Raw genomic sequence first — 26368 nt, forward strand, 5'->3', positions numbered from 1 at the left:
CTGTGTTTTTGATCAAAGGGTATGCTCTGTAGTATTTAATCTCTAACTGGCTTTATTTGACTCTATAGACGCCAATTATAGGGCATAAATATGGTGACCAGCGTACTGCAGCAGGCCGGAACGGAAAGCCGCAGGTGATTGCTGTAACTAGGAGCACCTCCTCCACATCATCCGGCTCCAACTCCAACGGTCTGGTGCCAGTAAGCTGGAAGAGGCCTCAACTCTCTCAGGTACGGACTCGAACAGACACATGACATCCGACATCTTTAATTCATCCAGGCAGGATTAGATAGGTTTACTTCCAAAATAAACACAAATTCAACAGAATTTTCAGAACATCTGCAAAAGAAAATACAAATTTCTGTTTGTTTCCATTCGTTATGCAAATATTAGGAGTTGGTTCATTGAAAAAAAAGAGCAAAACCTTTGCAAAAGAGGAGGGTGCAGCAAAATTATGTAATTAAACAGGCAGAGAGTAACACACCTACTGACTGATGGCAAATAATTGTTGTGTTTTTGCTTTTTCTCTCTTAGTGTTGCTTATGGACCTGGTAACATATGTTGAAGTTTTCTCATCGTGATCATGTTTTTGTTTCAGAGACGAACCAGAGAGAGGCTGATGAATGTCCTGTCTTTATGTGGCCCGGAGTCTGGCATTCCCAAAAATCCATCTGTAAGACTCCTCTCCTACTCTAAAGCCTCTGACAAGGTCTCTGTAAAATCACTGTTCAGGATACCGCTGTGGTTAATATACTGTTTTGCTGTTTTTGATTTTGATTGATTTATTTTTTGTTTGAATGGTCATGCAGCAGTTGTATTTTACTACTTGACAACAAAGAGTCTCTTTCCTTCCTTTTTATGCAGGTGGTATTCTCATCCAATGAGGATCTGGACTCCTCAGACCAGCAGACCAGTCTCATACCCACAGTGGAGGAGGTGGTCAGAGAAGAGGAGGTGCAGGGAGAGGACACGGGCAGCGAGCAGCAGTTTGGTGTCTTTAAGGACTTTGACTTCTTAGATGTGGAGTTGGAGGATGCTGAGGTGAGAAATTGGAGTAAACTTGACGCACACAACTTGTTTGTGTGCGTCAAGGTGAAGTAGTCGTATATGAATAAAAATACGTCCATTTTTTTTTATTTTGAAAAGATATTCAACTGAAAGACATATGTAGGGGCTGATAGTTAGTGTACTGACAGTATAATTGTTTACATAAGTCATCTTTAAAAGACCACAATTTTTAAATCCACTTAAATGGAGTGCAGCTGCACACAGTTTTTCACTTTCATTCAAATACTTGCAGTTCAGTTACCTTTCATCTCTATTTTTGACCGTATTGTATTTAATTGTGTTGTTCCTGATTAACAACATTAATATTTTGTTTGTCCAACTTGAGTCCTGTTTGTCGTGACTGCTTTGGTAGAAACATGTCTTTATTAACTGTCTCAAGTCTACTAACATACTTGTTCATTCTCTTCTCTTGCCACAAGGAGCTGCAGGTAAGTCTGTGGGCCACAAAGCTTTTTAGAGATACTGTTCTCTGCAGTGCTCTGGTGTCTCCCTGTGTCGTCACCAAATAAAGTGCTGTAGTGCTCTTTGATTTGACATTGTGGCTACTATGGTTGTGAACTCTTTTCTTTTATAGTTTTAGATCATTGCATCATTCACAATCCCAAAAATGTGGAGGAGAATAATCTCACTCACTCATACATTCATGTATTTGTTTGTTTTTTTATTTCATTTGTGGAATGTTAAAGGGGGCTATTATGCTTTTCCTTGTTTTCTGTCATATTTTACAATGTTGTATGTTTACATCAGAGGTGGCCAAAGTTTTAAATAATAAGGTAAACATGTGAAGTAATACCAGTCAGCAGAAATCTCAGGCTTCAGACCGTCCCAAATATTCTGTTTCCAATGTTTTTGAGACAAGCTGACTTCAGCCAGTGATGGATTTCTTTATATGGTTAGCTGCTCCAGGCTCATTACATACACTGCTACATGTAGCTACATGCTATTGTCAGGGAAATATGTAAATCTAGGTTGCCAATTTTGATTATTTCTCCCCAATTTTGGATCATATTCATGCCTAAACATGTCTGGTTTTGAGAATTTTGGTTTATAAGCTTTTATTGGTAAGTTTTCAGGGTATAAAATGCTGCAATGACAATGCAGAGACACCAAGATATGGAAGAGACGGAAACTGAGAAATGTAAGAAGCGGAAATGATGACCAATTAGAGCAGACTTGGCTTTTTTGGGGAGGAAGACTGAGAGAGGCAGGCTCTAAAAACATCGCATTGACCTGAAAATAAGCATAATAGCTCCTTTTTAATATATATATTATGTGTTTGTCTTGTAATTTGTGTTCTTGATTTACAAAACACCCAACACCCTATTACTGTGTGCATTGTGTCTCACTGCTGTTGTCTTGGTTGTCCTGCAGGGGGAGAGCATGGACAACTTCAACTGGGGGGTGCGTCGTCGCTCCCTGGAGAGCATGGACAAAGGGGACACGCCGTCTTTGCAGGAGTGTCAGTACACTGGCAGCACGCCAAGCCTCAACCTCACCAACCACGAGGACACGGATGAATCGTCTGAGGAGGAGGTACTGAGCGCTAGCCAGATTCTCACCCGCTCTGGCCTTGTAAGTCTCACTCTAGTTAGGGTCCCCCCCTCCAAATCCAACCCACCATGCTCCTCACACAGCCCGCTGGCATGGTGTGCGTGTGTGTGTGTGCGTACTGAGCTGGACCTGCTGCCAGGGTGGACAGGGGCTAGATGCTTGCTTCTTCGCTGGTGGTAGATGCCCCCTTCAAACCTTCAGCCCAGTCCCTCTTCCTCTGACTGCTAGAATAATGCTATTATTCTTTCCCATATTTGTTTTGTTTTTTCCGATAGGTAAGTACAGTTTAGGAAAACACAAGTAAATCAGTTCACATTCACTCAACGTAAATCACTGATAATTGATCATTTTATCAACCAGAGATGATTTACATTTTTAGAATTGAATAAAATTCCTAAAATGTAATACAAATATAAAATATGATAGGTGTTAGTATTCAGAATAACAGCACGTTTCTTTGCATTTATGCCCGCTTGTCTAACCCTTCTTTGCTTTCTTTTTGCTTTGCAAACAAGGTCTTTTCCCAAGCTACCAACAATAACTCCATTAATATAAATGCTTTACGTCAGTTTAACGGGGCTGTTTTCTTTCTCTCTTTCTCTGCTCCTCTTGATCTTGGTAGTGCACGGTGAGAGAATGAGCTTTTGCCTCTAGTGGATATTTGCCCCCAAAATGTTTGTTGTAGCACTACTCTGTACCAGTAGAAAAAACGAGCATGCAGCTTACATGTGTGTATTCAAACAGAATTTTGAAAGCGTTAAGTGTTAAATATAATTACTATTATTGACATTGGCATGATCTTACTTTTTGCCTGAAGCAATTTTAAAGTGCTGAATGGAAGACTAAAATGACTAAATGTCATGCTCCGCTTGATACAGAAACATGGGTAACGTCTTTTTTTGTTGTTCAACTGCAAATAATAAGCAACACAAACCATTACTATTAAAACCTTTTGGACTTGCAAATAGTGAAATGACTTTCAGTATTAAAGTAATGCATAATTTGTAATTTCAAGTGGTCAATTGATTCCAAACTAATCATGAGCTCTAGTAAAAAAAAACTCCTTGCATATTAACATATGAAACCCAGCAAATTATAAAAATACATTGTTCCCCAAAGCAAAGCTATATGGAGTGTTAAAAAATGAATCAGTGTAATGAGGGTTAGTAAAGGATCTCTTTGGCATATGTTAGAAGACACCTACCAATTTAAACATAAATTTGAAAAAACAAAATCTGTATAAACAGTTCTTAGAAATGCTCCTAATGTACGTTTTGTGCAGTGTGTGTTGACAAAGTGACAGCTTTAGTCTATTTAGTGTATTTTAAATGAAAGTTTGCATCAAATCAGACGATGTGTAATCTCAAGTGAATTCACAAAGAACGCAGTCATCGAGAGCACCATGAATTACACATCACTTGCAACTGCCATCTGCCTTGCCTCAAAGTCCGATTCACAAAAGATATTGCACTAATGGTATTACATTTTGCATCTGATTTCAATTATCCGTGTGGCATATTCTCAATACTGCCTTTGTGCAAAGATCACAGTAGAAGAAGAAAACGGAAATGTTCAGATTTTCAGACTACAGGTGCAGAGGCATTCCTGTAAAGTCTTGGCAGTCCAAGTCCAGACATGATTCCCCTTATTTATTTTAGATATAAATGTCAAGTATTTAGTTATTTCTAGTTTTATTTATCTATTTATTAAGTTGTTTATTGACAGTTACTTTGTACATGCTTCATGCTGGGCCTGAGTCACAAGTTTAATTTTTTTTGCATGTCAACATCTACAGAATGACACTAAAATAATAATAATAATAATAATAATAATACATTTTATTTATGTTTTTTTGGTTTTTTTTTTTTTATTTTTTTTGTTTTTTTTTTTTTTTTTTTTTTTATTTTGTTTTTTGTGGTTTTTTTTGTTTTATTTTTTTTTTTTTTTTTTTTTTTTTTTTTTTGTTTTTTTTTTTTTTTTTTTTTTTTTATTTTTTTTTTTTTTTTTTTGTTTTTTGTTTTTTTTTTTTTTATTTTTGATTTTGGTTTTTTGTTTTTTTTTTTTGTTTTTTTATATTTGTTTGTTTTTGGTATTTTTTTAAGTTTGTTTTTTTTTTGTATTTGTTTTTTTTTTGTTTTTTTATTTTGATTTTTTTTTTTTTTTTATTTTTTTTTTTTTTTTTTTTGATTTTTTTTTTTGTTTTTTTTTTTTTGTTTTTTTGTTTTTTGTTTTTTTTTGTTAGTTTGTTTTTTTTTTTTTTTTTTTTTGTTTTTTATTTTTATTTTTTTTGTTTTTTTTTTTTTTTTTTTTTTGTTTTTTTTTTTTTGTTTAGTTTTTTTTTTTAAATTTTTTTTGTTTTTTTTTTTTTTTTTTTTTTTTTTGTTTGTTTATTTGTTTTTTTTTTTTTTGTTTTTTTTTTTTTTTTTTTTTGGTGTTTTTTTTGTTTTTTTTTTTTTTTTTTTTTTTTTTTTTTTTTTTTTTGTTTTGTTTCATATGTTTGGTTTTTTTTTTTTTGTTATTTTTTTATTTTTTTTTTTTTTTTTTTTAGTGTTTTTTTTGTTTTTTTTTTTTTTTTTTGTTTTTTTTTTTTGGCTTTTTTTCGTTTATTTTTTATGTTTGATTTTTTTTGTTTTTGTTTTTTTTTTTAGGGTTTTTTTTTTTTTTTTTTATTTTTTGTTTTGGTTTTTTGTTTTTGGGTTTTGGTTTTTTTTTTTTTGTTTTTTTGTTTTTTTTTTTTTGTTTTAGATTTTTTTAGTTTTTTTTTTTTGTTTTAATTTTTTTTTGTTTAAATTGTTTAGTTGTTTTTTAATTTTTTTTGATTTTTTTTTTTGTTTTCTTTTTTGGTTTTTTTGGTTTTTTTTTTTTTTTATTTTTTTTTTTTTTTGTTGTTTTTTTTTTTTTTTTTTTTTTTTTTTTTTTGTTTTTTTTTTTTTATGTTTTTTGTTTTTTGTTTATTTGTGAGTGTTTTTTTTTTTTTTTTTTGTTTTTTTTTTTTTTTTTTTTTGTTTTTTTTTTTTTTTTTTTTGTTTTTTTTTTTTTTTTAGTTTTATTTTTTTTTTTTTTGCTTTTTTTTTTTTGTTTTTTTTTTTTTTTTTTTTTTTTTTTTTTTTTTTTTTTTTTTTTTTTTTTTTTTTTGTTTTTTTTTTTTTTTTTTTTTTATTTTTTTTTTTTGTTTTTTTTCTTTTTTTTTTTTTTGGTTTTTTTTTTTTTGTTTTTTTTTTTTTTTTTTTTTTTTTTTTTTTTGGGTTTTTTGTTTTTTTTTTTGTTTTTTTTTTTATTTTTTTTTTTTTTTTTTTTTTTTTTTTTTTTTTTTTTTTGTTTCTTTTTTGTTATGGTTTTTTTTTTTTTTTATTCTTTTTTTTTTTTTTTTATTTTTTTTGTTATTTTTATATTTTTTTTGGGTCTTTGCTTTCGTTGATTTTTTATTGTTTTTTTATTTTTGCCATTTTTTTTTATTGTTTTTTGTTTTTTTTTTTTTAGTTTTGGGTTTTTTTTTTGGGGTTTTATTTTTTTTTTTGTTTTTTTTTTTTTTATTTTTTTTTGTTTTGTGTTTTTTGTTTTTTTGTGTATTTTTTTTGCTTTTTAATTTTTTTTTTTTTTTTCCATTTTTTTTTTTTTTATCATTTTTTTTTTTGGTTTGTTTTTTGTTTTTTTTTTTTTTTTTTCTTTATTTTTTTTATTTTTTTTTATTTTTGTTTTTTTTTTTTTTTTTTGGCTTTCACAAAAAGAATTGTATGTTGTTTCTATTGTTGTTTTTTGTGTTATAAAATTTTTGGTTTTATTTGTAGAAAAAAAAAAGTTTTTTTTATTTTTTTTGATTTTTTTTAAAAAATCAAAAAACTTGAAAAGAAGTGTTAAGATTGTTAAAACAAAGAAAAAAAAAATAAAAGAAGATTACTCAAAAAAAAATAATATTAAAAGAAAAAAAAAAAAAAAGAATAAAATAAAAATAAAGAAAAAAAGAAAAAAAAAATAAAAAAAGAAAAAAATAAAAAAAAAATAAAAAAAAATAGATTAATAATTAAAGAATTAAAAAAAAAAAAAAAAAGAAAAAAGAAAAAGCATAATGTAAAAACAAAAAAAAAAAAAAGATACTAAAATAAAATAAATAGTAATTACAAAAAAATATGAAAAAAAAAAAAAACAAATTAATAAAAAAAAATATAAAAAAAAAAAAAAAAAACCAAAATGCAAATATGTGGATAAACGGGAACGGGGAAAAAAAAGAAAGACAAAAAAATTGCAAAACGAAAGTGAAAGAAAAAAACAAAAGAGAAATAATATAAAAAATAAAAAAATTAAATTAAAAGTCAAAATTAACTAACGTAAAAAACTTTCTCTCAAATCTAAACAAATATAAAAAAAAATAATACGTACAAAAAAATAAAAGAAAAAAAAAATATAAAAAATTAGAAAAAAAAACGAAAAAAAAAAAAAAAAAAAATAAAATATAAAATTGTAAAAAAAAGCAAGCAACTAGAAAATGTCCTCAAACAAAATATACCATATAATATATAAAAAAAAAAAAAAAAAAAAAAATAAAAAAATTGGCATGATCTTACTTTTTGCCTGAAGCAATTTTAAAGTGCTGAATGGAAGACTAAAATGACTAAATGTCATGCTCCGCTTGATACAGAAACATGGGTAACGTCTTTTTTTGTTGTTCAACTGCAAATAATAAGCAACACAAACCATTACTATTAAAACCTTTTGGACTTGCAAATAGTGAAATGACTTTCAGTATTAAAGTAATGCATAATTTGTAATTTCAAGTGGTCAATTGATTCCAAACTAATCATGAGCTCTAGTAAAAAAAAACTCCTTGCATATTAACATATGAAACCCAGCAAATTATAAAAATACATTGTTCCCCAAAGCAAAGCTATATGGAGTGTTAAAAAATGAATCAGTGTAATGAGGGTTAGTAAAGGATCTCTTTGGCATATGTTAGAAGACACCTACCAATTTAAACATAAATTTGAAAAAACAAAATCTGTATAAACAGTTCTTAGAAATGCTCCTAATGTACGTTTTGTGCAGTGTGTGTTGACAAAGTGACAGCTTTAGTCTATTTAGTGTATTTTAAATGAAAGTTTGCATCAAATCAGACGATGTGTAATCTCAAGTGAATTCACAAAGAACGCAGTCATCGAGAGCACCATGAATTACACATCACTTGCAACTGCCATCTGCCTTGCCTCAAAGTCCGATTCACAAAAGATATTGCACTAATGGTATTACATTTTGCATCTGATTTCAATTATCCGTGTGGCATATTGTCAATACTGCCTTTGTGCAAAGATCACAGTAGAAGAAGAAAACGGAAATGTTCAGATTTTCAGACTACAGGTGCAGAGGCATTCCTGTAAAGTCTTGGCAGTCCAAGTCCAGACATGATTCCCCTTATTTATTTTAGATATAAATGTCAAGTATTTAGTTATTTCTAGTTTTATTTATCTATTTATTAAGTTGTTTATTGACAGTTACTTTGTAAGAGCAGGTGGGACCAAAAGGTAGGTGCAAGGTTTAGCGTGGGTTTTTATCCTTTGTAATATGTGAAACGTCTTTGAGTTCCTTGAGCACTCTATAAATAAAACATTTTATTTATAGAGTGCTCAAGGAACTCAAAGACGTTTCACATATTACAAAGGATAAAAACCAACGTTAAACCTTGAAACTACCTTTAGGTACCACCTGCTCTGAGGACACTAACTTCACTGCAACTTTATGAGGGTAGTGCAATCTTTACAAATTGGACTGTTTTTGCAGTGTGGCTCATTTGCACAGAAAGAGGCTTATTTTGCACCAAATGTATAAATATTACATAATTTAAATATGTGCAACTAGCACAGGAACACCAAGATACTATTTGCTCGGCAGCGCAGTTGCATTTGACCCTTCTGTGGCTTTTCGTCGGATTTGTGAAGAGTTTTTGGCCACAAAAGCCGAGCAATCCTTTGTGAATTCACCCTTCTCTGTTGTGTTTTTACTGGGTCACAAAAGAGACGCTAACTAGTCCTGATGATTTTCTTCTCCAGCTGAACAGTGACTCCGCTACCGACGACACCGCATCCAACCATGTGGACTCCCTGCAGCAGTCTCAAGAATTGTCCAGCAGTGCCCTGACTGAGGAGGCAACTGTGCTGCCCTCTCTGCCCTCTCTGCCCTCCCTCCCTCGACTGGATAGCCCCATGTTGGAGATGGCCCACTCAGACAGCACCAGCAGCCAGCTGCCTGAGGTGCGATCAATTGGGGGCAGCAATAAACTGTGGTGCTCGGGTGCTTTCTAGCTTGCCTTTTTCTTTCTGTTCAATCTTTATCTGCTTCTACTTTACTTCTTGGCTTGTCTGTCGTTGAGAGAGAGGATCAGCGACCTCCAGGGAGGTCTGGATGGGGCAAAAGTGCTGGTTCTATAATCACTGTGTCCGCCTGCTGTTGGGTGAAGACATTTAGTGATGCTTTTGCTGCTTCTGACTCCTTCTGCCCGCTGCTCGCTTTGGTGCTTTGCTCTGGGTTTGGGTGCTGAAGGCTAGCTCTTGCTCCTTTAATGGTATATTTGGTGATTAGTCAAGTGATGGGGCTTGCTTGCTTGTGTGATTTGGGGAGAGATTAAAACAAAAGCTCACCTCAGGTTAGCTGTCACTGCTCACCTCCAATAACACAGCAACTGACCATTCCAACTAAATCCTCCATTAAAAACTTGTGAAATGGACACCAGCTGCCTTATCTTCGGCAGAAGCATGTGTGAGTATGAGTCCATTACAAGTGGTGTTTTCACTTTAAAAAATGCAGTTAACTGAAAAACAGTGGTGCTCTAGCCAATTAAACCCCTTCAATAATGCTACCATATTAACATGCCATAGCCTGTGATGAACAGCTTTGCTATCTGCTGCTACTGACGTTTATCACTTAAACTAACAATGGTGAGTAAATTTTGTTGTCCTGATTTACATTTGCACACATCGAGGTGACTGCAGAACCAAATCTTTTACCTTTAAAGGGACAGTTCTGATTTTTGGAAGTGGGGTTGTATGTGGTAATTATATGTAGTCAGTGTATTACCTACAGTGGTCGATGGTTTTAAAAAGATACAGGAGTACCCACACTGAAGCTAAGAAAGTTACTTCTGTGGACAGAGCAGGAGTAAAATATATAGTCTTTTTGTGTGTGTGTGTGTGTGTGTGTGTGTGTGTGTGTGTGTGTGTGTGTGTTATTGTCTGACTTTGGTGTTTTTAAGTGTTAGTTTGGACTCACTAAAGTCCCACACTAACCCAACCAAACTAACCGATCAAGGCGACAGTCAACCAACAGCTCCTGTGTTCTGTGAGGTAAAATTATTGTTTTTGTCAAAAGAGTCTGGTGGCTTTAGTGAGAGCATAGATGGATATAGTGTGGGGCAAGTTAATTTCAAAATGTAATACATTGCATATTACCTTTTACATTTATTATTAAATGTAAGTAATTACTTACTTTACAATATTACTTTCTATGGAATTTGTTTGATTTCTTTTTAAAACAGGGAAAATAGGCAATGAGCAACTTAACAAGAAATGTCCCACAAATTGCAAAAAAAGAGTAAAAGGTGCCAAGAAAAATAACCTGAACAAGGAAAGAGAGCAAATTACTAGAAAATTCACAAAAAGGTCAAAATGTCAAGAAACATAATAATTATTTTTATTATAATTAGATATTTATTAATTATTTATTTGACTTAATTTCCTTTATTTATTTATTTATTTACATTTTTGTGCTAATTTTCAGGAAATTATCTTGTAACTTTTACTAATTTCATGGAATTTTTGGGGTTATATAAAGTTGCTAAGTGCCTTTTTCTTATGTTTTTGAAAGAAATAAGGCCAATCTGCTCAGGTTTCATAGGTTGAAATATATTGATATAAGAATAGTCTCATACATCTAAATGAGAGTAGGTGTTCTTCCCCTCAGTGACGATGTTTTACAGGGCTGGATGTAACTTTCTAAGAACTCTAGATCTAGCTGATGGTCTCAATATCATCCCAAGGACATCTCCCCCATCACAGCCCCGGCTCTTAGTGTAATGAGCCCTAGATAAAACCATCAATACTCTTACTCATTCCCTCCAGGATGACCACGACCACTTCTAAAAGCTTTCTGTAATATGGCAGCTGCCTCTGTGATGCACTGGCTGTCTGCCACACTCAGCTTTCTTAATGCATTAGACTTTTAAATAAAAAAAACAAGACAGTAAAAAAACAGGTGCTCTTAATTAAAACCCCTTCTCTGTGCTATCTCCCAAAATATCCCTCCTCCATGTAAGTGCTTTAAATCTACATGGTTGCTTTACATTTGGAATTTATCTGGAGTTTCCCGTGTGTGAGTCAGACTCTGTAACTGGTTTTAGCTCTAATTTAATCAAATATAAATGGTGTTCCCTCACTTAAAGTGCGCTCACTGTTGATTACTGATGTTTGGTGAATTTGTTATGCCACTACAGTCCATCATTTATATGTAGTTACGGAGTGCAGGTCATAAATCTGACCATGTAAGATGCGTCAAAGTGTAAACGTTAGATCTGATTTATCTGCTGTCCTGTTAGCTCTCAGTCCCTTGTCGTTTCACCGCGTTGCTGCTGTTTTATTAGCATTGAGGTCAAGTTTTTAATGGCATTTCAGTGATAGATTGATATTGGCTGCTGTTTATTGATTCTTTTCTTTTTCTTTAATTTCTCATGAGAGGCTTTAGCTTATAGAGTGACATAAAGAGCAATCTCCCAGGAAGCGAACCTCGTAAAAAGTGCTGACTCTGAAGTCCCTCTTGTATAATTGAAACTAATATGTGTTCTTAAGCGTAGGCTATAGAAGTCTTAATTTAACCTATAATAGAGGCTCGGGTGTGAATGTGTTCTCAAATTGATATTTCGAGCCGCTGTTGTAATGACAACCAGGTAATCTGACTGTTGAGAAAAAGATAATGTTCATGCACTGCGTGTGTTTGCCAAACCGCACCTGAGCGCCCCCCTCTGGCTTGTGTTACAGGATGCCGTAAGCATGACGGCGGCAGACGAGCTGAGCAGCAGCGTTAGCGAGGACACGGGGTTTTGCAGCGCCCCCCCTCTGCCCTCTGACCCCTCAGAACTGTGTGACCTCCAAGATTCACAGGACCCTCAGGATTCTCAGGATGCTCAGGAACCCCAGGAGACTCAGGACCCTCAGGAAGACCTGGATCCAGCCCCCCCTCCCCCGCCGGCCATAGACACTCCACCGGGGTCCCTCTGTGAGGAGGACCCCCAAACAGTCCTGCCTCTGTCTCTGCCCCTGCCCATGCCACCGGAGACGAAGCCAGATCCAGATCCAGACCCAGACAGCACCTGCGGGTCTGGCTGGGAGGAAGATGTGACTCAGGCCCTGAAGGAGCTGGATGAGCGCTGTGAGGAGGAGGAGGCGGACTTCTCTGGCATGTCCAGGTGAGTGGATTGTTCTGGATCTAAACACCTCCACAAAGTTTTACAGGGAATCTGAAAAGATGAATGACGTGTCGGTGATCTGTATAAATCATCTAATATCTGTAACCTGAAGGACAAATTAATAGTGGTCGCTTGGCTTTTTAACATGCATTTAGACTTCTGGGACCCACCAAAAACAGACCACTTGAGTTTATACTTGTATTGTTAAATGAAAAGTTTGGTATGTTTCAACCTTGACCCTATTTTTCCATGTTGTGTCCAATCGAAACAACTTGTGAAATTGTTTCAGAATTGAGCAACAACGATGCAGACGGCAAAACAAGCTGCAATTTTACCATACTTTCTGTGCACCTACAGTTAATCTTAAAAAGTGTTCATTTTTGCCACTGACAGGCTCAGATTATTGTACTTGGTGTCTGGAAACACTCTGGAGAGGATCTTTTCAGAGATAGACATTTTTTTCTTGAGATCATTTTTGTTTAACCAGAAACAACGTAGGAATTGTCATTCCCAGACCCAACAGACTCCATACAAATAAATGTATGTTGTCATTGTAAAGCATACTTCATTCAAAGCTGACAAAAACTAAAATTAAAATGCACCGAAATATTACTGCTTCGTCGCTCCACTACTCCAACAATCATAAACTCTGGCTTGGTTGAATTAAACCTTTAAGTTACCTACTTAGATGTGAAATATGCTGGCTCTGTACATTTAATTTAGGTTAAAATACAGTTTATTTAAAGGTAATCTGATGGGTTTGGTGATGGTGGCTGTTTCTGGTTAAACAAAGAGGATTAACTCTTAACAAAAACTTTTATCTCTTTAGGGATGCTTTCCATAAGTTGTGAGAAATTTGAAATATCAATCTAAGCCTATTGATGCCAAAAACAAGCACTTTTCATCGTAAATTGTGGGTGTGAACTTGCCCCAAGTAGTAACATTGCAGCCTGTTAAGTCACTGCCAGCTGCAGTGCTCTCGTTCAATAGTGGACCAATTTTAAAAAGTTTTGTTTCCATTAGTGACTTAGACACAAAAACATGAGAAAGTGAAGTTACCCTAAACATTTGGTACTGTCAGTGATAAATGGAACTGCTTTACATGCATATAGTTTGAGCCAGTTGATAAATCAAAGCAAAACATATGGATCACCAATAATGTTAGTTTTAAAAGATTTAGTTTGCAGAACAGTACATGTGAGGGCAAAATAGCAAAGATCTCATAATATATTAGAGGTACTAGAAAGCCATGAGCAGTGATGTAAAATAGAAAGCTGAAAATGAGAAGTCTTATCACAGCCTCGCCTGAAATCAAGAGCGCCTGCTCTGACATCAGAAGAATTTATTACATTTTTTTTATTAAATATAATATCAGGCTTATGAAGAGTCAGGGAAAACAAGCAGTAGTGTTGCATCAAACAGCAAAGGCCACATATTTGATGAGCGAGGCGTTTCAGCGAGTAACTTGGTGACAAGACGAGATGCATCAAGAAGTGTCGATTCAGCTCAGCTAGTGATTGATTGATTGATTGAGTGATTGATCACACCGTATGTTCCTTTTGGAGTTATTAATTAGAGCAGCCAGCACGTTGCAATTTTGGAGAAAAAAGAAAACCTTGTGAGTTTTACCACCTCTGCTAATCCTGACTGGAACTGCCCATTAAAGAAAGAAATGTCTGCACTCCTATAATAAAGAACAATTTCCCTGACAATAATAATAATCATAATAATATAAGCTTAATTTGTTTAGCACCTTTTATACAAGAAATGCAGGCCAGCTTACTTTACAACAAAGAAATTACATGCACCAAGAGCTTCACATGAAAAGACTTACAGAAGACATAATATTAAGATATATCAAGACATAATAAAACGTGCGTGTAAAGATAAGATAAGATCAGAACAGAGTACATAGAATGCATCTTCACATGGATAAAACCCACTTGATAATACTATTAAAAGTAAGATATCAGTCAAATATCAAACTTTTACATGATAATTTTTAATGTTTTTATTGTGAAAAAAGCTGTATTAGTTGGCTAAACTATAGTTCTGGTGGGGCTGCTTATGAAGGTAGATGGATTACAGAATATGGGGAGGAGTGCCTCTGTGAGATGACGATGGTCGCGATGGTCTGTTGGGTGACATCGTCCCTGGCTTGGTTCCAGTGTGGGCTGAAACTATGAAGGTGGGCCAGTGTAGGCTGGCTCCAGTCCACTGTTAGACGTTCCCTACTCAAGGTGGGCCAACTCTGGCTGGAGGACAGTTATAAATTCCTGGTTTTAAAGTACACTGAACAAACACACAGGCACATACATCCACTCACTCACTTAGCCTTATACTGACATGCATCACTTCACTGAGGGTCTTTCATTAGCTAAGCCACGCATGATTGATGAGCGAGCGCGTTAGTGGGGTGCACTCTGAGTGATTGTCTGAAAACAGCAGGACACTAACCAGTGCAGAGTTTTTTCGATGTGTGAGGATTTATGTGAGTGGGAGAGAGCAAGACAAAAACAACTCAGCAGTGTTCCACCACTGTGAGGTCGGGAGCTGGCTCTGTTTTGCAGAAGTGTGTGTGTATGTGTCGGTGTGTGCCGATGCCTAGCTGGTATAGAGCTCTCTGCAGTCCTGTGTGGGATGGGAGTGCAGTGCGCTAGTGCTGTTAGCAGTTGCAGCACAGTCGAGCTGCAGACGAAGGGAGAGAGTGAGGGAAAGAGAAAACAGGAGCGATAGTTGGGGTGAGGATGAGGACAGAGGCTGTGTCGGCTGCCGCGCTTGGCAGTGCAGGCTTTAGATACTTATATTCTGTCTGCTTCTTCAGGCTGTTTGGTCCTACAGGCCTGTGAGTATCTGAACGTGTGTGTGTGTGTGTGTGTGTGTGTGTGTGTGTGTGTGTGTGTGTGTGTGTGTGTGTGTGTGTGTGTGAGAGAGAGAGAGAGAGAGAGAGAGAGAGAAAAGAGAGAGAGACAGAGACAGGTTTGCATGATGCTAAAATGCTAATAGCTCCAATGTTGTTATTGTGCTCGAGCACTGCAGTAGATTAGAGCTCTCAATATACTGCAGCAAAATCTGCTGTGAGGGAGGCAGAGAGACAGCGACGTGAGGTTGTTTACTTGCAGCGAGTGAGGATGAGCATGTGTGCGTGTTTACATTTTGTCCTTCAGTAAAGACTGAGGGGAGTGTAGAACATGTCGAATTGTAGCTTATTGGCCCCCGTGTGTGTTTCAGTCAAGATGAAGGTGACGCAGACTGCTTCCCAGAGATTCAGGCCTCTCCGCCCCCTTCGCCCTTCCTCTCTGCCATCCTGGCAGCGTTCCAGCCTGTTGCCTATGACAATGAGGAGGATGCTTGGCGTTGCCATGTCAACCAGATGTTGTCAGATACAGATGGTTCCTCTGCTGTTTACACGTTCCACGTGTTCTCCAGACTCTTTCAGGTAAAAACCTTTTAAAGTGCTTTTTCTTTGATATATTTGCATTTTTGGCTAGAATGGATGCACTTATAAAATATTGTTTACTGGTGATCATTGTCACTATTTTTTCTTTCTTTCTTTTCTTTCTACTCTACATCATGTTTAATACAGGGCATTCAGAGGAAATTTGGCTCCATTACGCATTCATCTGTTCGCTTCCTCGGGGAAAGGCTCCAGCGAATGGGTAATCAGTTCCTCAGCTCCCTGGAAGTCATGACGTCTCGCTCGCAGTGCCCCACTGTGCTCCTGGATGCAGAGACGGTGAGGCTGTTCTGCATGTTTGTCTACAACAATTATGATAAAACTAATTGAGCTGAAACACAATAATGTAGCAGCAGTAACCAATTATTACCTGTTATTTAAAAAATTAGTGCTGCATGTTGTGCATATTCCTCAATGTTTTTGTGTGTCCTGCTGTAGATATTTCTCTGTCATGTACTGTGTATGTATTGGTTGTTGTTGTGGGTTAATGTATGTGGTGTCCTGTCTTGCTGTTGTAGCTGGTCTCTTGTGGACTGTTGGAGACTCTGAAGTTTAGTGTGCTGGAGTTGCAGGAACACCTGGACACCTACAATGCCAAGAGAGAAGCAGCAGAGCTTGTAAGTCACCACATAATCTGCACTCGCCATATCTACTTTCTTATTCTCTTTTAACCTTTTCCCCCTCAGGACACGTTGCCTTGCATCCTCCATGATTCTTAAGGCTGCCACAACTGCAGTTTTAAGTTGCTGTGTCAGGATATGTGTGTGTGTGTGTGTGTGTGTGTGTAAGTAAATTGTCTCACAGTGGCTTCTCATCTCAAGAGAGATGGGCTTAGGAAGTGTGTGTAAATTGCCCTTTATCCTTATGCCATCGCTCCATGGAAATTCTGAGACGACACAGAGACGAATAGCTGATGCTGTACAAGACATGCTCCAATCTGTCTCATCAGCAGGGCGGACATCAATCAGTGTTGGGTATGAGTACATTTAGCTGCCGTTAGTGTCTGCATCACTAGTGACATCCCCTGCTGAAGGGATAAAAATAACCCTCAGCACTCCTAAATCAGTTATAGAAGGCCAGGCAGAAGAAGCTGTGAGGGGTGGGAGGAGGAACGAAGGGGGGAAGGGAAGGAAGAGAACAGATGAGATTGCAGAGGGTTCTGGGATGCTGGGGCGCTAATTGAATGAGACGGCAATGGTCCCTGGAGGGCTAGATACTACCCTGTGCTTTGAAACAGGCCTTCTTTAATTCGCTAAGTACAACACTTTTATTAAATCTCCTCCCCGACCAGCCTTTATTATATATGTACACAAATGTAGATGCAGACGTCCAACAGAGTATCAAAAAAAAACCTCTTGTTTTGCTTCTGTTACCAGTCTTCCCCTCTCTTTCCTAATCCTTATGTTTTTGTCTTTTCTAACCCATTCCTGTCCTCCCAACCCTGTAGTGGCTGGAGAATTGCAGGAAAACATTTGGGGACAAGGACAGTAGCCAACGACCCAATACTCACGCACAGGTAGGAATGAACACTTGAATGTTTGATGGCTGGGAATGTTAATTGTAATTTGTGTATTTGACTTTAGGAATCAGGTTAATCATGAAAGACTGCAAGTGATTGTTGACTGGATGAATTTTGTCACCAGTGAGGTCTCTGCATGAAGTCCAACTGAAATTAAATTGCATGTTTTTTGTCTGCAACTGCATACATATCTGCTGTGCATATCACCTGCCCTGTGTTTTCCTATGAGAAAAAAAAAAATCTGAAAACAAGAACATTATTTATTTTAAAAAGTATTTTTACTGTGTGTTTATATATATATGTGTGAATAAACCGTGATTTGAAAGAAGGTCCAAATGCATACACATATTCCTAATTAAACAATAGAATCACAACCTATGAACAGTTTGCACTTGAGTAACTCAATATAAACTTAAGGGAAGTGAAGTTAGAATTACATCTTCTGAGATCAAGTCTGATCTAAATATGCATATATGTTCAGTCCAAGATGCCCAACTGCTTTTTAACTTATCCTGTTCAAGGTTTGCAATGACTGTACGTTTTTCCATCACATAAATATCGTGAAAAACATCGATCCAGTCCTTAACAAACGGCTTCATTTTAAACCATATTTGCATAAAGCAGCAACGTCGGCGTTGCATCATAGGCGGAGCAGATGGTCACACTGAGTCAGACAGCAGCTTCACAATGCAAAAGCCGCAGACTCTGAGCAACAACCACATTAGCTTTCTTACCTAAGTCTCTTTCTTATCTCACTGAACATAAATCTGTTCTGCACCTTAGCTAAATGAGCAACCAACAATCATTCATCAGGGCAGCATGTAAATGTCCCTGCATGTCACTTTGGCTCAGCTAGATGCTGGTATGGTCCTCACTCTTTAATACCACTAACGATAACCCGTCTGTCTATGACATGAAGGCTTCAGGGGAGGTTTGTTTACTTTGTCTCTCATTCCCCTGCTGGGGCTCAGCCTGCCAGGTACTGTCAATCAAACACAGACGTTAACACGCCCCTTCAGACACTGAGAGGAAAAGAAGCATTTCTAAAAAAGATCCCAAATCTCTTTCTTTTTGATAATATAAAAATATTGAGAAATTTAACCCTTAGGGACTGTTTGGTGCATTTTACGTGCTTTTCATTCTTAATTTTTTGATAATTGTGGCTGTGTTCATGCATATGGCATACATTTTGGTAAGACTGTGTATTTTTGTTTAATCTTGGAATTTCCAGCTCAGCTCCTACAATAAGTCTAAAATACGCTCATTTATTATTGCCATGGATTCACCTGTGATGGCTGATGCTCCCGTTACCACTCCAATATGTGTGCATATTTGCTTTTGAAAGACTACCGATCTGTCTTCTGTTACCTTGACTTAAACTCACACTGAGTAACAGTTCCAACTAGTTGTTGGTCCAAGCAAAGAAATCTCTGGTCTTGCTTTTCACCATTGCTGCTTTAACTTAATTATTCCATTGCTTACTTTAACTTTAATATTCTGTAACTAATTCACGAACCACAGAGTAGACTCTGTGTCCTTTTTACACCATCACGTGCATTCCAGTCTACATGAATGGTTAGGTGATGTGAGGACAAACATCATTTTTGTTTTAAAATGCCACATTAAAATGATAATGTATTAGTGTGGATTTAGCCTTTGCTTGAGCTACTTGTGCAGCTTTGTGGACTTCATGCTCACAGCTTCCCCTTTAGCTTGGCGCTCACAGAAACGCTGTCTTTGGTTAAAACTGCTGTGGTGTTTTTTTCAGTCAAAATGGCAAGACATTCAGAAGTATGTTTCTTCTCTTTCCCTCCTCCCCCTGTAGCCTCTACCATATCTTTTTCTCTCCCTCATCGTACATGCTGTTATGATGTGAGCTCACGTGTGTTTCGGCACTGAGCCCTCACCGACCTGTGTGAGGGGAAGGATGATAAACCACCGCTCTTTGCCCGTCAGGTCACCGTGTCTCAGCTGCCATGTTAAAGCTCACTAATTCTTGATCTTTCTCTCCTTCTGTTTTGTTTGTTGTTGTTTTTGTGTGACCTGCTTCTTGCTTAGCAAATGGAAAATCTAGCAGTAAGTGGTTCTCATATTACAGACTCTTAATAATCATGACATCCGGACAAAACCACTGACCATCTCATCTCTCTCTGTACATACCTGCGCTGTCGGCAACCACAGACTGTGCTCTGCCTCCATCCCCACCCTCCTCTGTATCTCTGTCTCTGCCTTGATCGGTCATGTAACCCAGCTCAACTCTCCCATCCACCCAATCATGAGTTATCGTTACCCTGTATGGCAGCGTGTGCTTTTTTTCTGTTGCTACATCCAGCCTGGATAATCAATAATCAGACCGCTTTGTGCTGCACACTGATTCTGTCTGCAGATAGATGGAGACGTCTCAACTTATATTCAGCGTAGAGATGCTGATGATTTCAGAGGGGCTGTCTGTGTTATCAGCGGTAGAGGATAGGTGGAGAGATCATGTTGTTGTCAGGATTAGATTACTTTCATTTTGCATGTGTGTTGTTCCATTCCCATATCTGTTCAAATTACCATTTTTTTCTCCCTTCATGTTTTCCTGGATTAAGGTCTGAACTCTCAGTAATTACTAGGGGTGGGAATCTTTTGGCACATTGTGATTAAGTTATGATTTTTATAAACACAGTTTTTTTTTCTCACTGCTTGACTACTTACTACTTTTAAAAAATAGCATATTTGTAATGGTCCATTATTGTAAAACTGGGACCATATTTGTCACGATGAAACTGGGACCATATTTTGCTAAATATATCTAAACTCGAGAGATTGACTCTCTGCATGTACCAACCCGAAGTTACCGATACTGTGAACAGAATCGGTCCACCCTTCATTATAAGCCAGGGGATGCGGGTCAGATTATATACATCCGCAGTCGCGCTTACTCAGCCATTCTCACCCAAACTCGAGATGTAGCTAAGAAATGTAAAGCCCAGTCTTACATTACTATTAAAGGTGATTGTAATGTAAAGAATTGTGTTTTGAATTCCTGATTGTTGACTTGTCTGCACTGAGACATAATGTTTTTAAGAGAGAATAGCGATTCATCTTTTTTTTTCTCCCCACTCGTAGTAATTACCCACTTCTTTGGGTCACGCAGTCAGCCACACTGATCGCAGTGGCTCGTAGGGAGCGTCGCACGAGGTGGTGATGGATAGTTTCCTAATTGAGATCACATGACTAATTCTACTAGTGGTAGACTCACCTCTTGCTCCATGACCCAAACCGGATGGCACTTTGCTGCAGACCTTGTTAACCCTTTTCATCTACTCCCACGTCTCTAACCCAGGATACCCATCCGTCTAATCATACGATCATCAGAGTAATTTAAGTGCAAGCTCGACCGTCATGCCGGTACATGACTGTGCGTATGTTTCTGTCTCTGTAGGAGCTGGAGTTATGTCGCAGGCTCTATAAGTTGCACTTTCAGCTGCTGCTGCTCTTCCAGGCGTACTGTAAGCTCATCAGCAGGGTGGACACCATCAAGAGAGAGGCAGAGGTGAGACTGAAACCATGCTGGATTCATTGTTTACTGCTGCAAAATAAACTGGATGTGCCTGAATCCATTCGTTATTTAGATTTGATGACATACAATGAAATTATAAAATACGTCTGAAATGCACTTTTTTTTCGACACCTAGGCTTCATTCGTCCTTTTTTTCAAGAAAACATGAACATTCCCAGGCATTATGACAATCATCAGACCATGAGGTCATAAGCATGAGGCTTATTACAGCACTTAATAAATTACATATCAATAACCTGAATTAATAAAACAGAAAATAAAAAAGGTGAAAAACTGCATTTCAAGTCCTGGGGTTGGGTGGGGCGAACCGGCAAACAAAGCCCAATAACAATGTTTTGTCTGTCTTGCAATGTTTACATCCTTTCTCAGTCTTAGTGGAAAAGTCAGACTTTCCATCTCATGAATCTCTTTGATAATTTCAGGTCAGTTATGTACTGCAGGCGTGTCGGTTTGTAGCCATTTACAAGTTATTGCTTTCTTTGCTGCTACTGTAAATATCTGAAATACACTTAACATTAAAATTTCGGTTCATGTTTGCCTTAAAGAGTCACTGTGACGCTGTGGCAGCTGAAATCTTCCCCATCTCCAAGAATCAAGAACAGGCAAATTGCATTATGTTACATCATGCTGGAAGAGGACTCGTCGTCTCTTTTTCTATATTTGTTTGTCATAAAAATCTTAAAGTAGTTTCACATTTTAATTTAATGATACTGTACATAAATTAGCAGGAAGTTAAATTGCTCTATAAAGGCAGGACAGTTAAATCAGTCCTTGCTGGATGTTTCCTGCAGCCGATCCGTGTTTGAGCTGCATCTTGCCGGAGCTTTAATTGTATTAGCACTTAATGAAATTAAATAATTTCTAAAATAGAGTGATGGGGTCAGCTATTCCAGCTGATATTGAGTCAAGAGGTTTATTGCACCGTCCTCCGGGGTAGGTTTTGCACGTGTGCTGTAATATGCTGTGTTATCACATTCATATTTTTATGTCTCTGTTTCCAAGGTGACCAATATGTCTGAAGAACTCACTATCCTCGAGAGCTGTCTGAAGGAGGCAGAAACAGGAAATGATGGTCAGGAAGATGTGTGTATGTCAGACACTGCGCAGACCAACACCGAGACGGCCATCCAATCACTGATTGAAACTCTGAGAGCCAGAGACTTCAGCTCTGCCCTCACGCAGGTCAAAATCTTCAGGTAAGAGGAATATTATAACATCAAAGTAAAGGCACAAAACAGAGACTTTCTGAGCGAAAACATGTTGATAAATTGATGAAATGAACTGACCAGAAAAATCTGATTAAGACAATTTAATTAGTTAGAAATAATCATGTTAAGTGATCAAGTGATGGTGCCATTGATTTTAATACTTCTCATTGTGCTTACTCTCATGCAAACTGAGTGCATCTTAGTTAGTGTGGCCAAAATCTTCTTCTAAGTACGTACTTTGTATCCCGTAACAGTAATATAGCACCATGCAGTAATTGCTTCGCAAATTCAAGTAAGAAAAGTCTTAAAATAACTGACCTGTACTTCATAACATTGATTATTTTCATCTTTTATTTGGAGCTTTTATTCAAAAATTCTTTAAAAATGGAAGCTTTAAAGCTCCTTACAACAATAATAATAAGTGTTAAAGGTTTCTGCACTTAGAGATTCTCCGTCTCCTCGTTTGGCAAAAACACATTAACTTGCGAGGCAGCTTTAGATGATCAAGATCAGACGAGAATCACAAGATCAAGAGAGAATCCAACTCTGATTTTCTACAAAAACTGACCAAAACTTTTTGCCAAATGTCTACCAGTGGACACATTTCTACCATCAAATAGTACATACCATCATATCGCTCATCCCCATTTGAGTTTCAATAGCTTTCATAATTAAATATTGCGCTGATTGATTGTGAAAATAATTAACTGTAAAAATAAAATGCATTGCTTCCTGATGGTTTCTTTCATGCACGCACTGCTGTTAGTGAAGTCTTCCGAAACAAAAAGTGCTGGCAGCATGCCGACTCCATCATCAGCTGCTGTCAATCACCAACTGTTGCTAGTGTGACTAATACCGCTGACTAACTCATATCAAGACCTACTATCCATTTCAGTTAAAATGCTTGAAAGTCGGATGCAGTTTATTAATCTATTGTTGATCAAATTCACTTCAAAGGTACAACCACCTCCTAATTTACCTCTTTATTTCTGAGATCTGAAAGCTGCAATAGAGTAGGTGTATTTCTGCTCAGACCTGAACATGTTTAAAACAAGGAACTCTGTGTTTCAACACAACATCAATGCACGCCAGACAGATTAAAAAAGGCACAAAAACAGCAAAAACCAAACACAAACACAATGAAAAGAATTGGTCCTTCCACTGCTAGAAATGCCTCATTCATCAGATGGTATAACAGCCGGGATTTTTGGACCTATTCAGTAATATTTGAAGACGTCAACTTGGGCTCTTGAAAAGTACACAGGGCACGTTTCACTATTTTCTGACATTTTATTGACAAAACAATCAATTAACAAAACATCAGGCAGATTGTTGGTGAAATGAATCGTTAGTTTGCAGCTCTTTACTCACCCACAGCCTCGTTTATCTGCAGGTCTTTGTGGCCAAATGACATCTTTGGCAACGAGACCGACAATGCAGTCCAGACTCTTCTGCACATCTACTTCCGTCACCAGACGCTGGGCCAGACGGGCTGCTTGGCAGTGGTCGGCCCCAGCAGAGACCTGTCTCAGGCGAGCACCCGCCTCATGGAGCTCAACCTGCAGATTCGTGAGGCTCTGAGTCAGGCGCAGGCATGCACACCCCTCACCACCATGGTCAGCACCGGACTGTGAACCTGAGGTACCGCAGGCTGCGAGCCTGGACTAGACAGGACAAATAAATCCCCCCCTGCTCTGCACAGACCTCAGCTCAGCTGTAGAGAGAGGGTAGACAGTGAGGGGTTTCAGAGGAGGACGAGAGACTCCACCTATAAAGGGCTAAAGGATGTGTGGGAATAACTGTGACTCTTAATATATATTATTACATGTATGAATGCTTAAAGCTAACATCTTTTCCCAGACTAAGCCAACTTGCAAAATTCGGTTGCAATAAGTCGTGTGGTGGTGCACCTGGGAGAGAATCAGAGATGACGCAGTTGGAAATAACTTTTTTCTTTTTTTTTCCGTTTTTTTTTTTTTTTTTTTCGTTTTTCGTTTTTGCTGGATCTGACCTGATGGGCCGATCGTGCCGACCGGCGGCCTCCTCGGGCGGGCGGGTGGGGGTCTGAGCCGGGTAGACGGCATTGAAGCATGTAAGACGGTCCAGACACCGTCAAGATTCATAAGCAAACACAGAAAAACAAAAAATCTTGTTTAAAAAAAAAAGTTTTCAAAAGCATGCTTGAAAGAGAAAGAGCACTGCAAGAATATTTTTTTGAGAAATGTATTTTTTATTAGAGCTAACATCCTAGGTTGTAAATGTTAGGATATTTAACATGTAATTGTAACCCTGTGGGAGACATTTGCCTTCAGGGAGTGTAAAAAGAGAAATATATCTGTTTATTGATCTGCTTTGAGAGGAGAGTCCCCTTCAACAGGTCTTCACGCAAAACTCGCTCTTTAACCAAATAAGTAGCTGCCTTTAGAGACTCTCAACTGTGTGATATATATTGGATATTCTGGTATACACTCACACACCAATGCATATAATTGCACACAGGTGCAGACTGGCTACAACTCATTATGGAAACATAACTTATTTTACTCTGTATATATTTTAGAAATGTATAGTGTAAAACCAGTATTTTTCCCTTGTACTTTTGTGTAATGCACTGTTCATCCGAAAAGGATGTCTGTATAAAGCTAATGTGATGAGAGAAAGCCAAGACCAGGTTTGAGTCATTAATGATCCGCTCCGCCTTCTTCATCCAATCACACGAAATTTCCCAAAGGCTGCCTCGGTTGTTGGTCTTGGTCTTGCAAAAGGAGGTCAGGGCTCATTTGGGACAAGCCACCCGCCTGCCTTAGTGATGGCGGTGGCATGGGAGATCTAATGTAGCCTCCACCTCCTGTTGGATCGCGCCAGTCCAGCCGAGTCATATGCATTCCTTCTCTCCACTGTGATCTTTTTTTTTTTTGTTGGCACGGCACCCTGGCACAGGCTCTGATTAACGCCTCATGAAGGGGAGACTTTTTCTTTTTTTTTTTTTTTGTCCATGTAGGTTGATCACGTTGCAAAGCAGCGCTCATCCTCCGCCACATCTTGATCCTGTTTTTGCGAGGGGGGAAATGGCCGTCATCGAAGCTGCGCTATGCTTTCAGAATGGCCCTACTTGCTGCTGTGACTGCAGGACTTTAACCATTATCTGATTGCTTTCTTGGAAATCTTGTCATGGCACATTGTAACAGTCACTGTACTCATTCCTCAGAGAGCTTTTTTTCCCTGCTTGTCTGGTACATTTGAATGCTGTTCTTAATTATTTAATGAATATATTATTTACCTGGAAGATGTTTTAATGTAGAGGTGCATTATACTTTTTTTTTCTTGTTCACTCACATACCAGCCTTCTCTCTGGATAATAAAAACCTAATCATACTGTCTGAGCTTGGGCTGAAGTTATTATCATGGAAACATGATTGAAATTGGGGTTGTGCAGTGGTTAGCACTGTCGCCACACCGTTAATGCGGCTTTTCTCCGGCTTCTTTCTGCAGTCCAAAGACTTGCAGGTTAGGTGGAGCGTGAATGGTTGTCAGTCTCGGTGTAAGTCCTGCCATTGGGCAAACTGTGATCCTGAATAGGATAAACGGTTACATATTGCTGTCAGGCGCAAACCTCCTATCTCCAAAATAGCTATTTTTCAGGAATTATAGAATTCATTTCTGAAAAATAAAATAAAATAGTGAAATGTGGAGATCCAAGGTTTGCGCCCAACAAAGACAATATTATGGATGATTAAAATGTGACTATTTAAGTGCTTTCTTAAGTAGGTTTGGGAGTATTTGGAGTAAAACTAGAGCATTGTAAGACTTCTAATGTGCAAAAAAAAAAAAAAACGGAGTGTAGCACTGCGATGGAAAACCAATAAATAGAACCAAAAAGATTCAAAGTATAGATGAATGAGAGTAGTATTTAGTATTTAGACGATCAGAAAAGCAGGGTTCCTGCAGATCATTAAAGTCTTAAAGGCATTGAATTCATCTTAAATCTTAAGACATTACCCAAAATTAGCAAAGAATTGTAAAACAAGGAAATTACTTAAAAAACTAAAAATGAGGGTGATACTCCATACGTTCATTTATTTTATGTTTATTGTCTTTTATTCTTGTATTTTCTAAAGATTTATTCATTCAGCACTTTAACTGCCTTCCGAGATCTGCCTGTTTCATCACTTTTATTTATTTGCTTTAATCTCGTTGACCTTTTGTGTTTGCATTTTGTCCTGGCCTTTTTGTCTTTCCTACTCCTTTCTCTGTTCGGCATGCTTGTTGATGTTTATTTTATCATTCCCCGAGTTCTTATCTTTGCTTTGTCTGTTGCACTTTTTAAACACGTTTTTAAAAAGGTGCTATGTAAATAAAAACATTGGGAAAAGGGCAATCAGCAGCTTGTTAAATGTAACTGCAACATGTAAAGAAATTGTTGAAAAATTTGTAAGTTTAGAAAACTTTAAAAACAAGAAAAATAGCTATGGAAAGATAAAAGCTATAGAAAAACTAAAGTTATAATTACATATCTTAATGTTGCAAATGTATACTTTTTAAAGAACTTTATTCAGAT

General features: G+C 37.1%; 1 protein-coding gene across 12 annotated transcripts in view; it reads left to right on the forward strand.

Moving 5' to 3' along the window:
• The window catches only part of fryl (furry homolog, like), a 95041-nt gene extending 69848 nt beyond the window's left edge, over positions 1-25193 (forward strand). For 6 of the 12 annotated variants that reach the window (XM_042483371.1, XM_042483376.1, XM_042483325.1 and 3 more), the window contains 14 exons: positions 69-230; positions 599-709; positions 865-1041; positions 2440-2640; positions 8658-8858; positions 11634-12061; positions 15293-15500; positions 15648-15797; positions 16037-16135; positions 16966-17034; positions 19096-19113; positions 20465-20575; positions 21605-21798; positions 23204-25193. In XM_042483371.1, the coding sequence (XP_042339305.1) occupies positions 69-230; positions 599-709; positions 865-1041; positions 2440-2640; positions 8658-8858; positions 11634-12061; positions 15293-15500; positions 15648-15797; positions 16037-16135; positions 16966-17034; positions 19096-19113; positions 20465-20575; positions 21605-21798; positions 23204-23444 (2370 nt within the window). In that variant the 3' untranslated portion in view covers positions 23445-25193. The remainder of the gene's footprint in view (positions 1-68; positions 231-598; positions 710-864; positions 1042-2439; positions 2641-8657; positions 8859-11633; positions 12062-15292; positions 15501-15647; positions 15798-16036; positions 16136-16965; positions 17035-19095; positions 19114-20464; positions 20576-21604; positions 21799-23203) is intronic. The other 6 variants (XM_042483336.1, XM_042483388.1, XM_042483353.1 and 3 more) reach the window with 4 other exon arrangements.
• Positions 25194-26368: the final 1175 nt, after the last annotated feature.

Source organism: Plectropomus leopardus, chromosome 3 (genome assembly GCF_008729295.1).
Source record: "Plectropomus leopardus isolate mb chromosome 3, YSFRI_Pleo_2.0, whole genome shotgun sequence".
NCBI classification, from domain to species: domain Eukaryota; kingdom Metazoa; phylum Chordata; class Actinopteri; order Perciformes; family Serranidae; genus Plectropomus; species Plectropomus leopardus.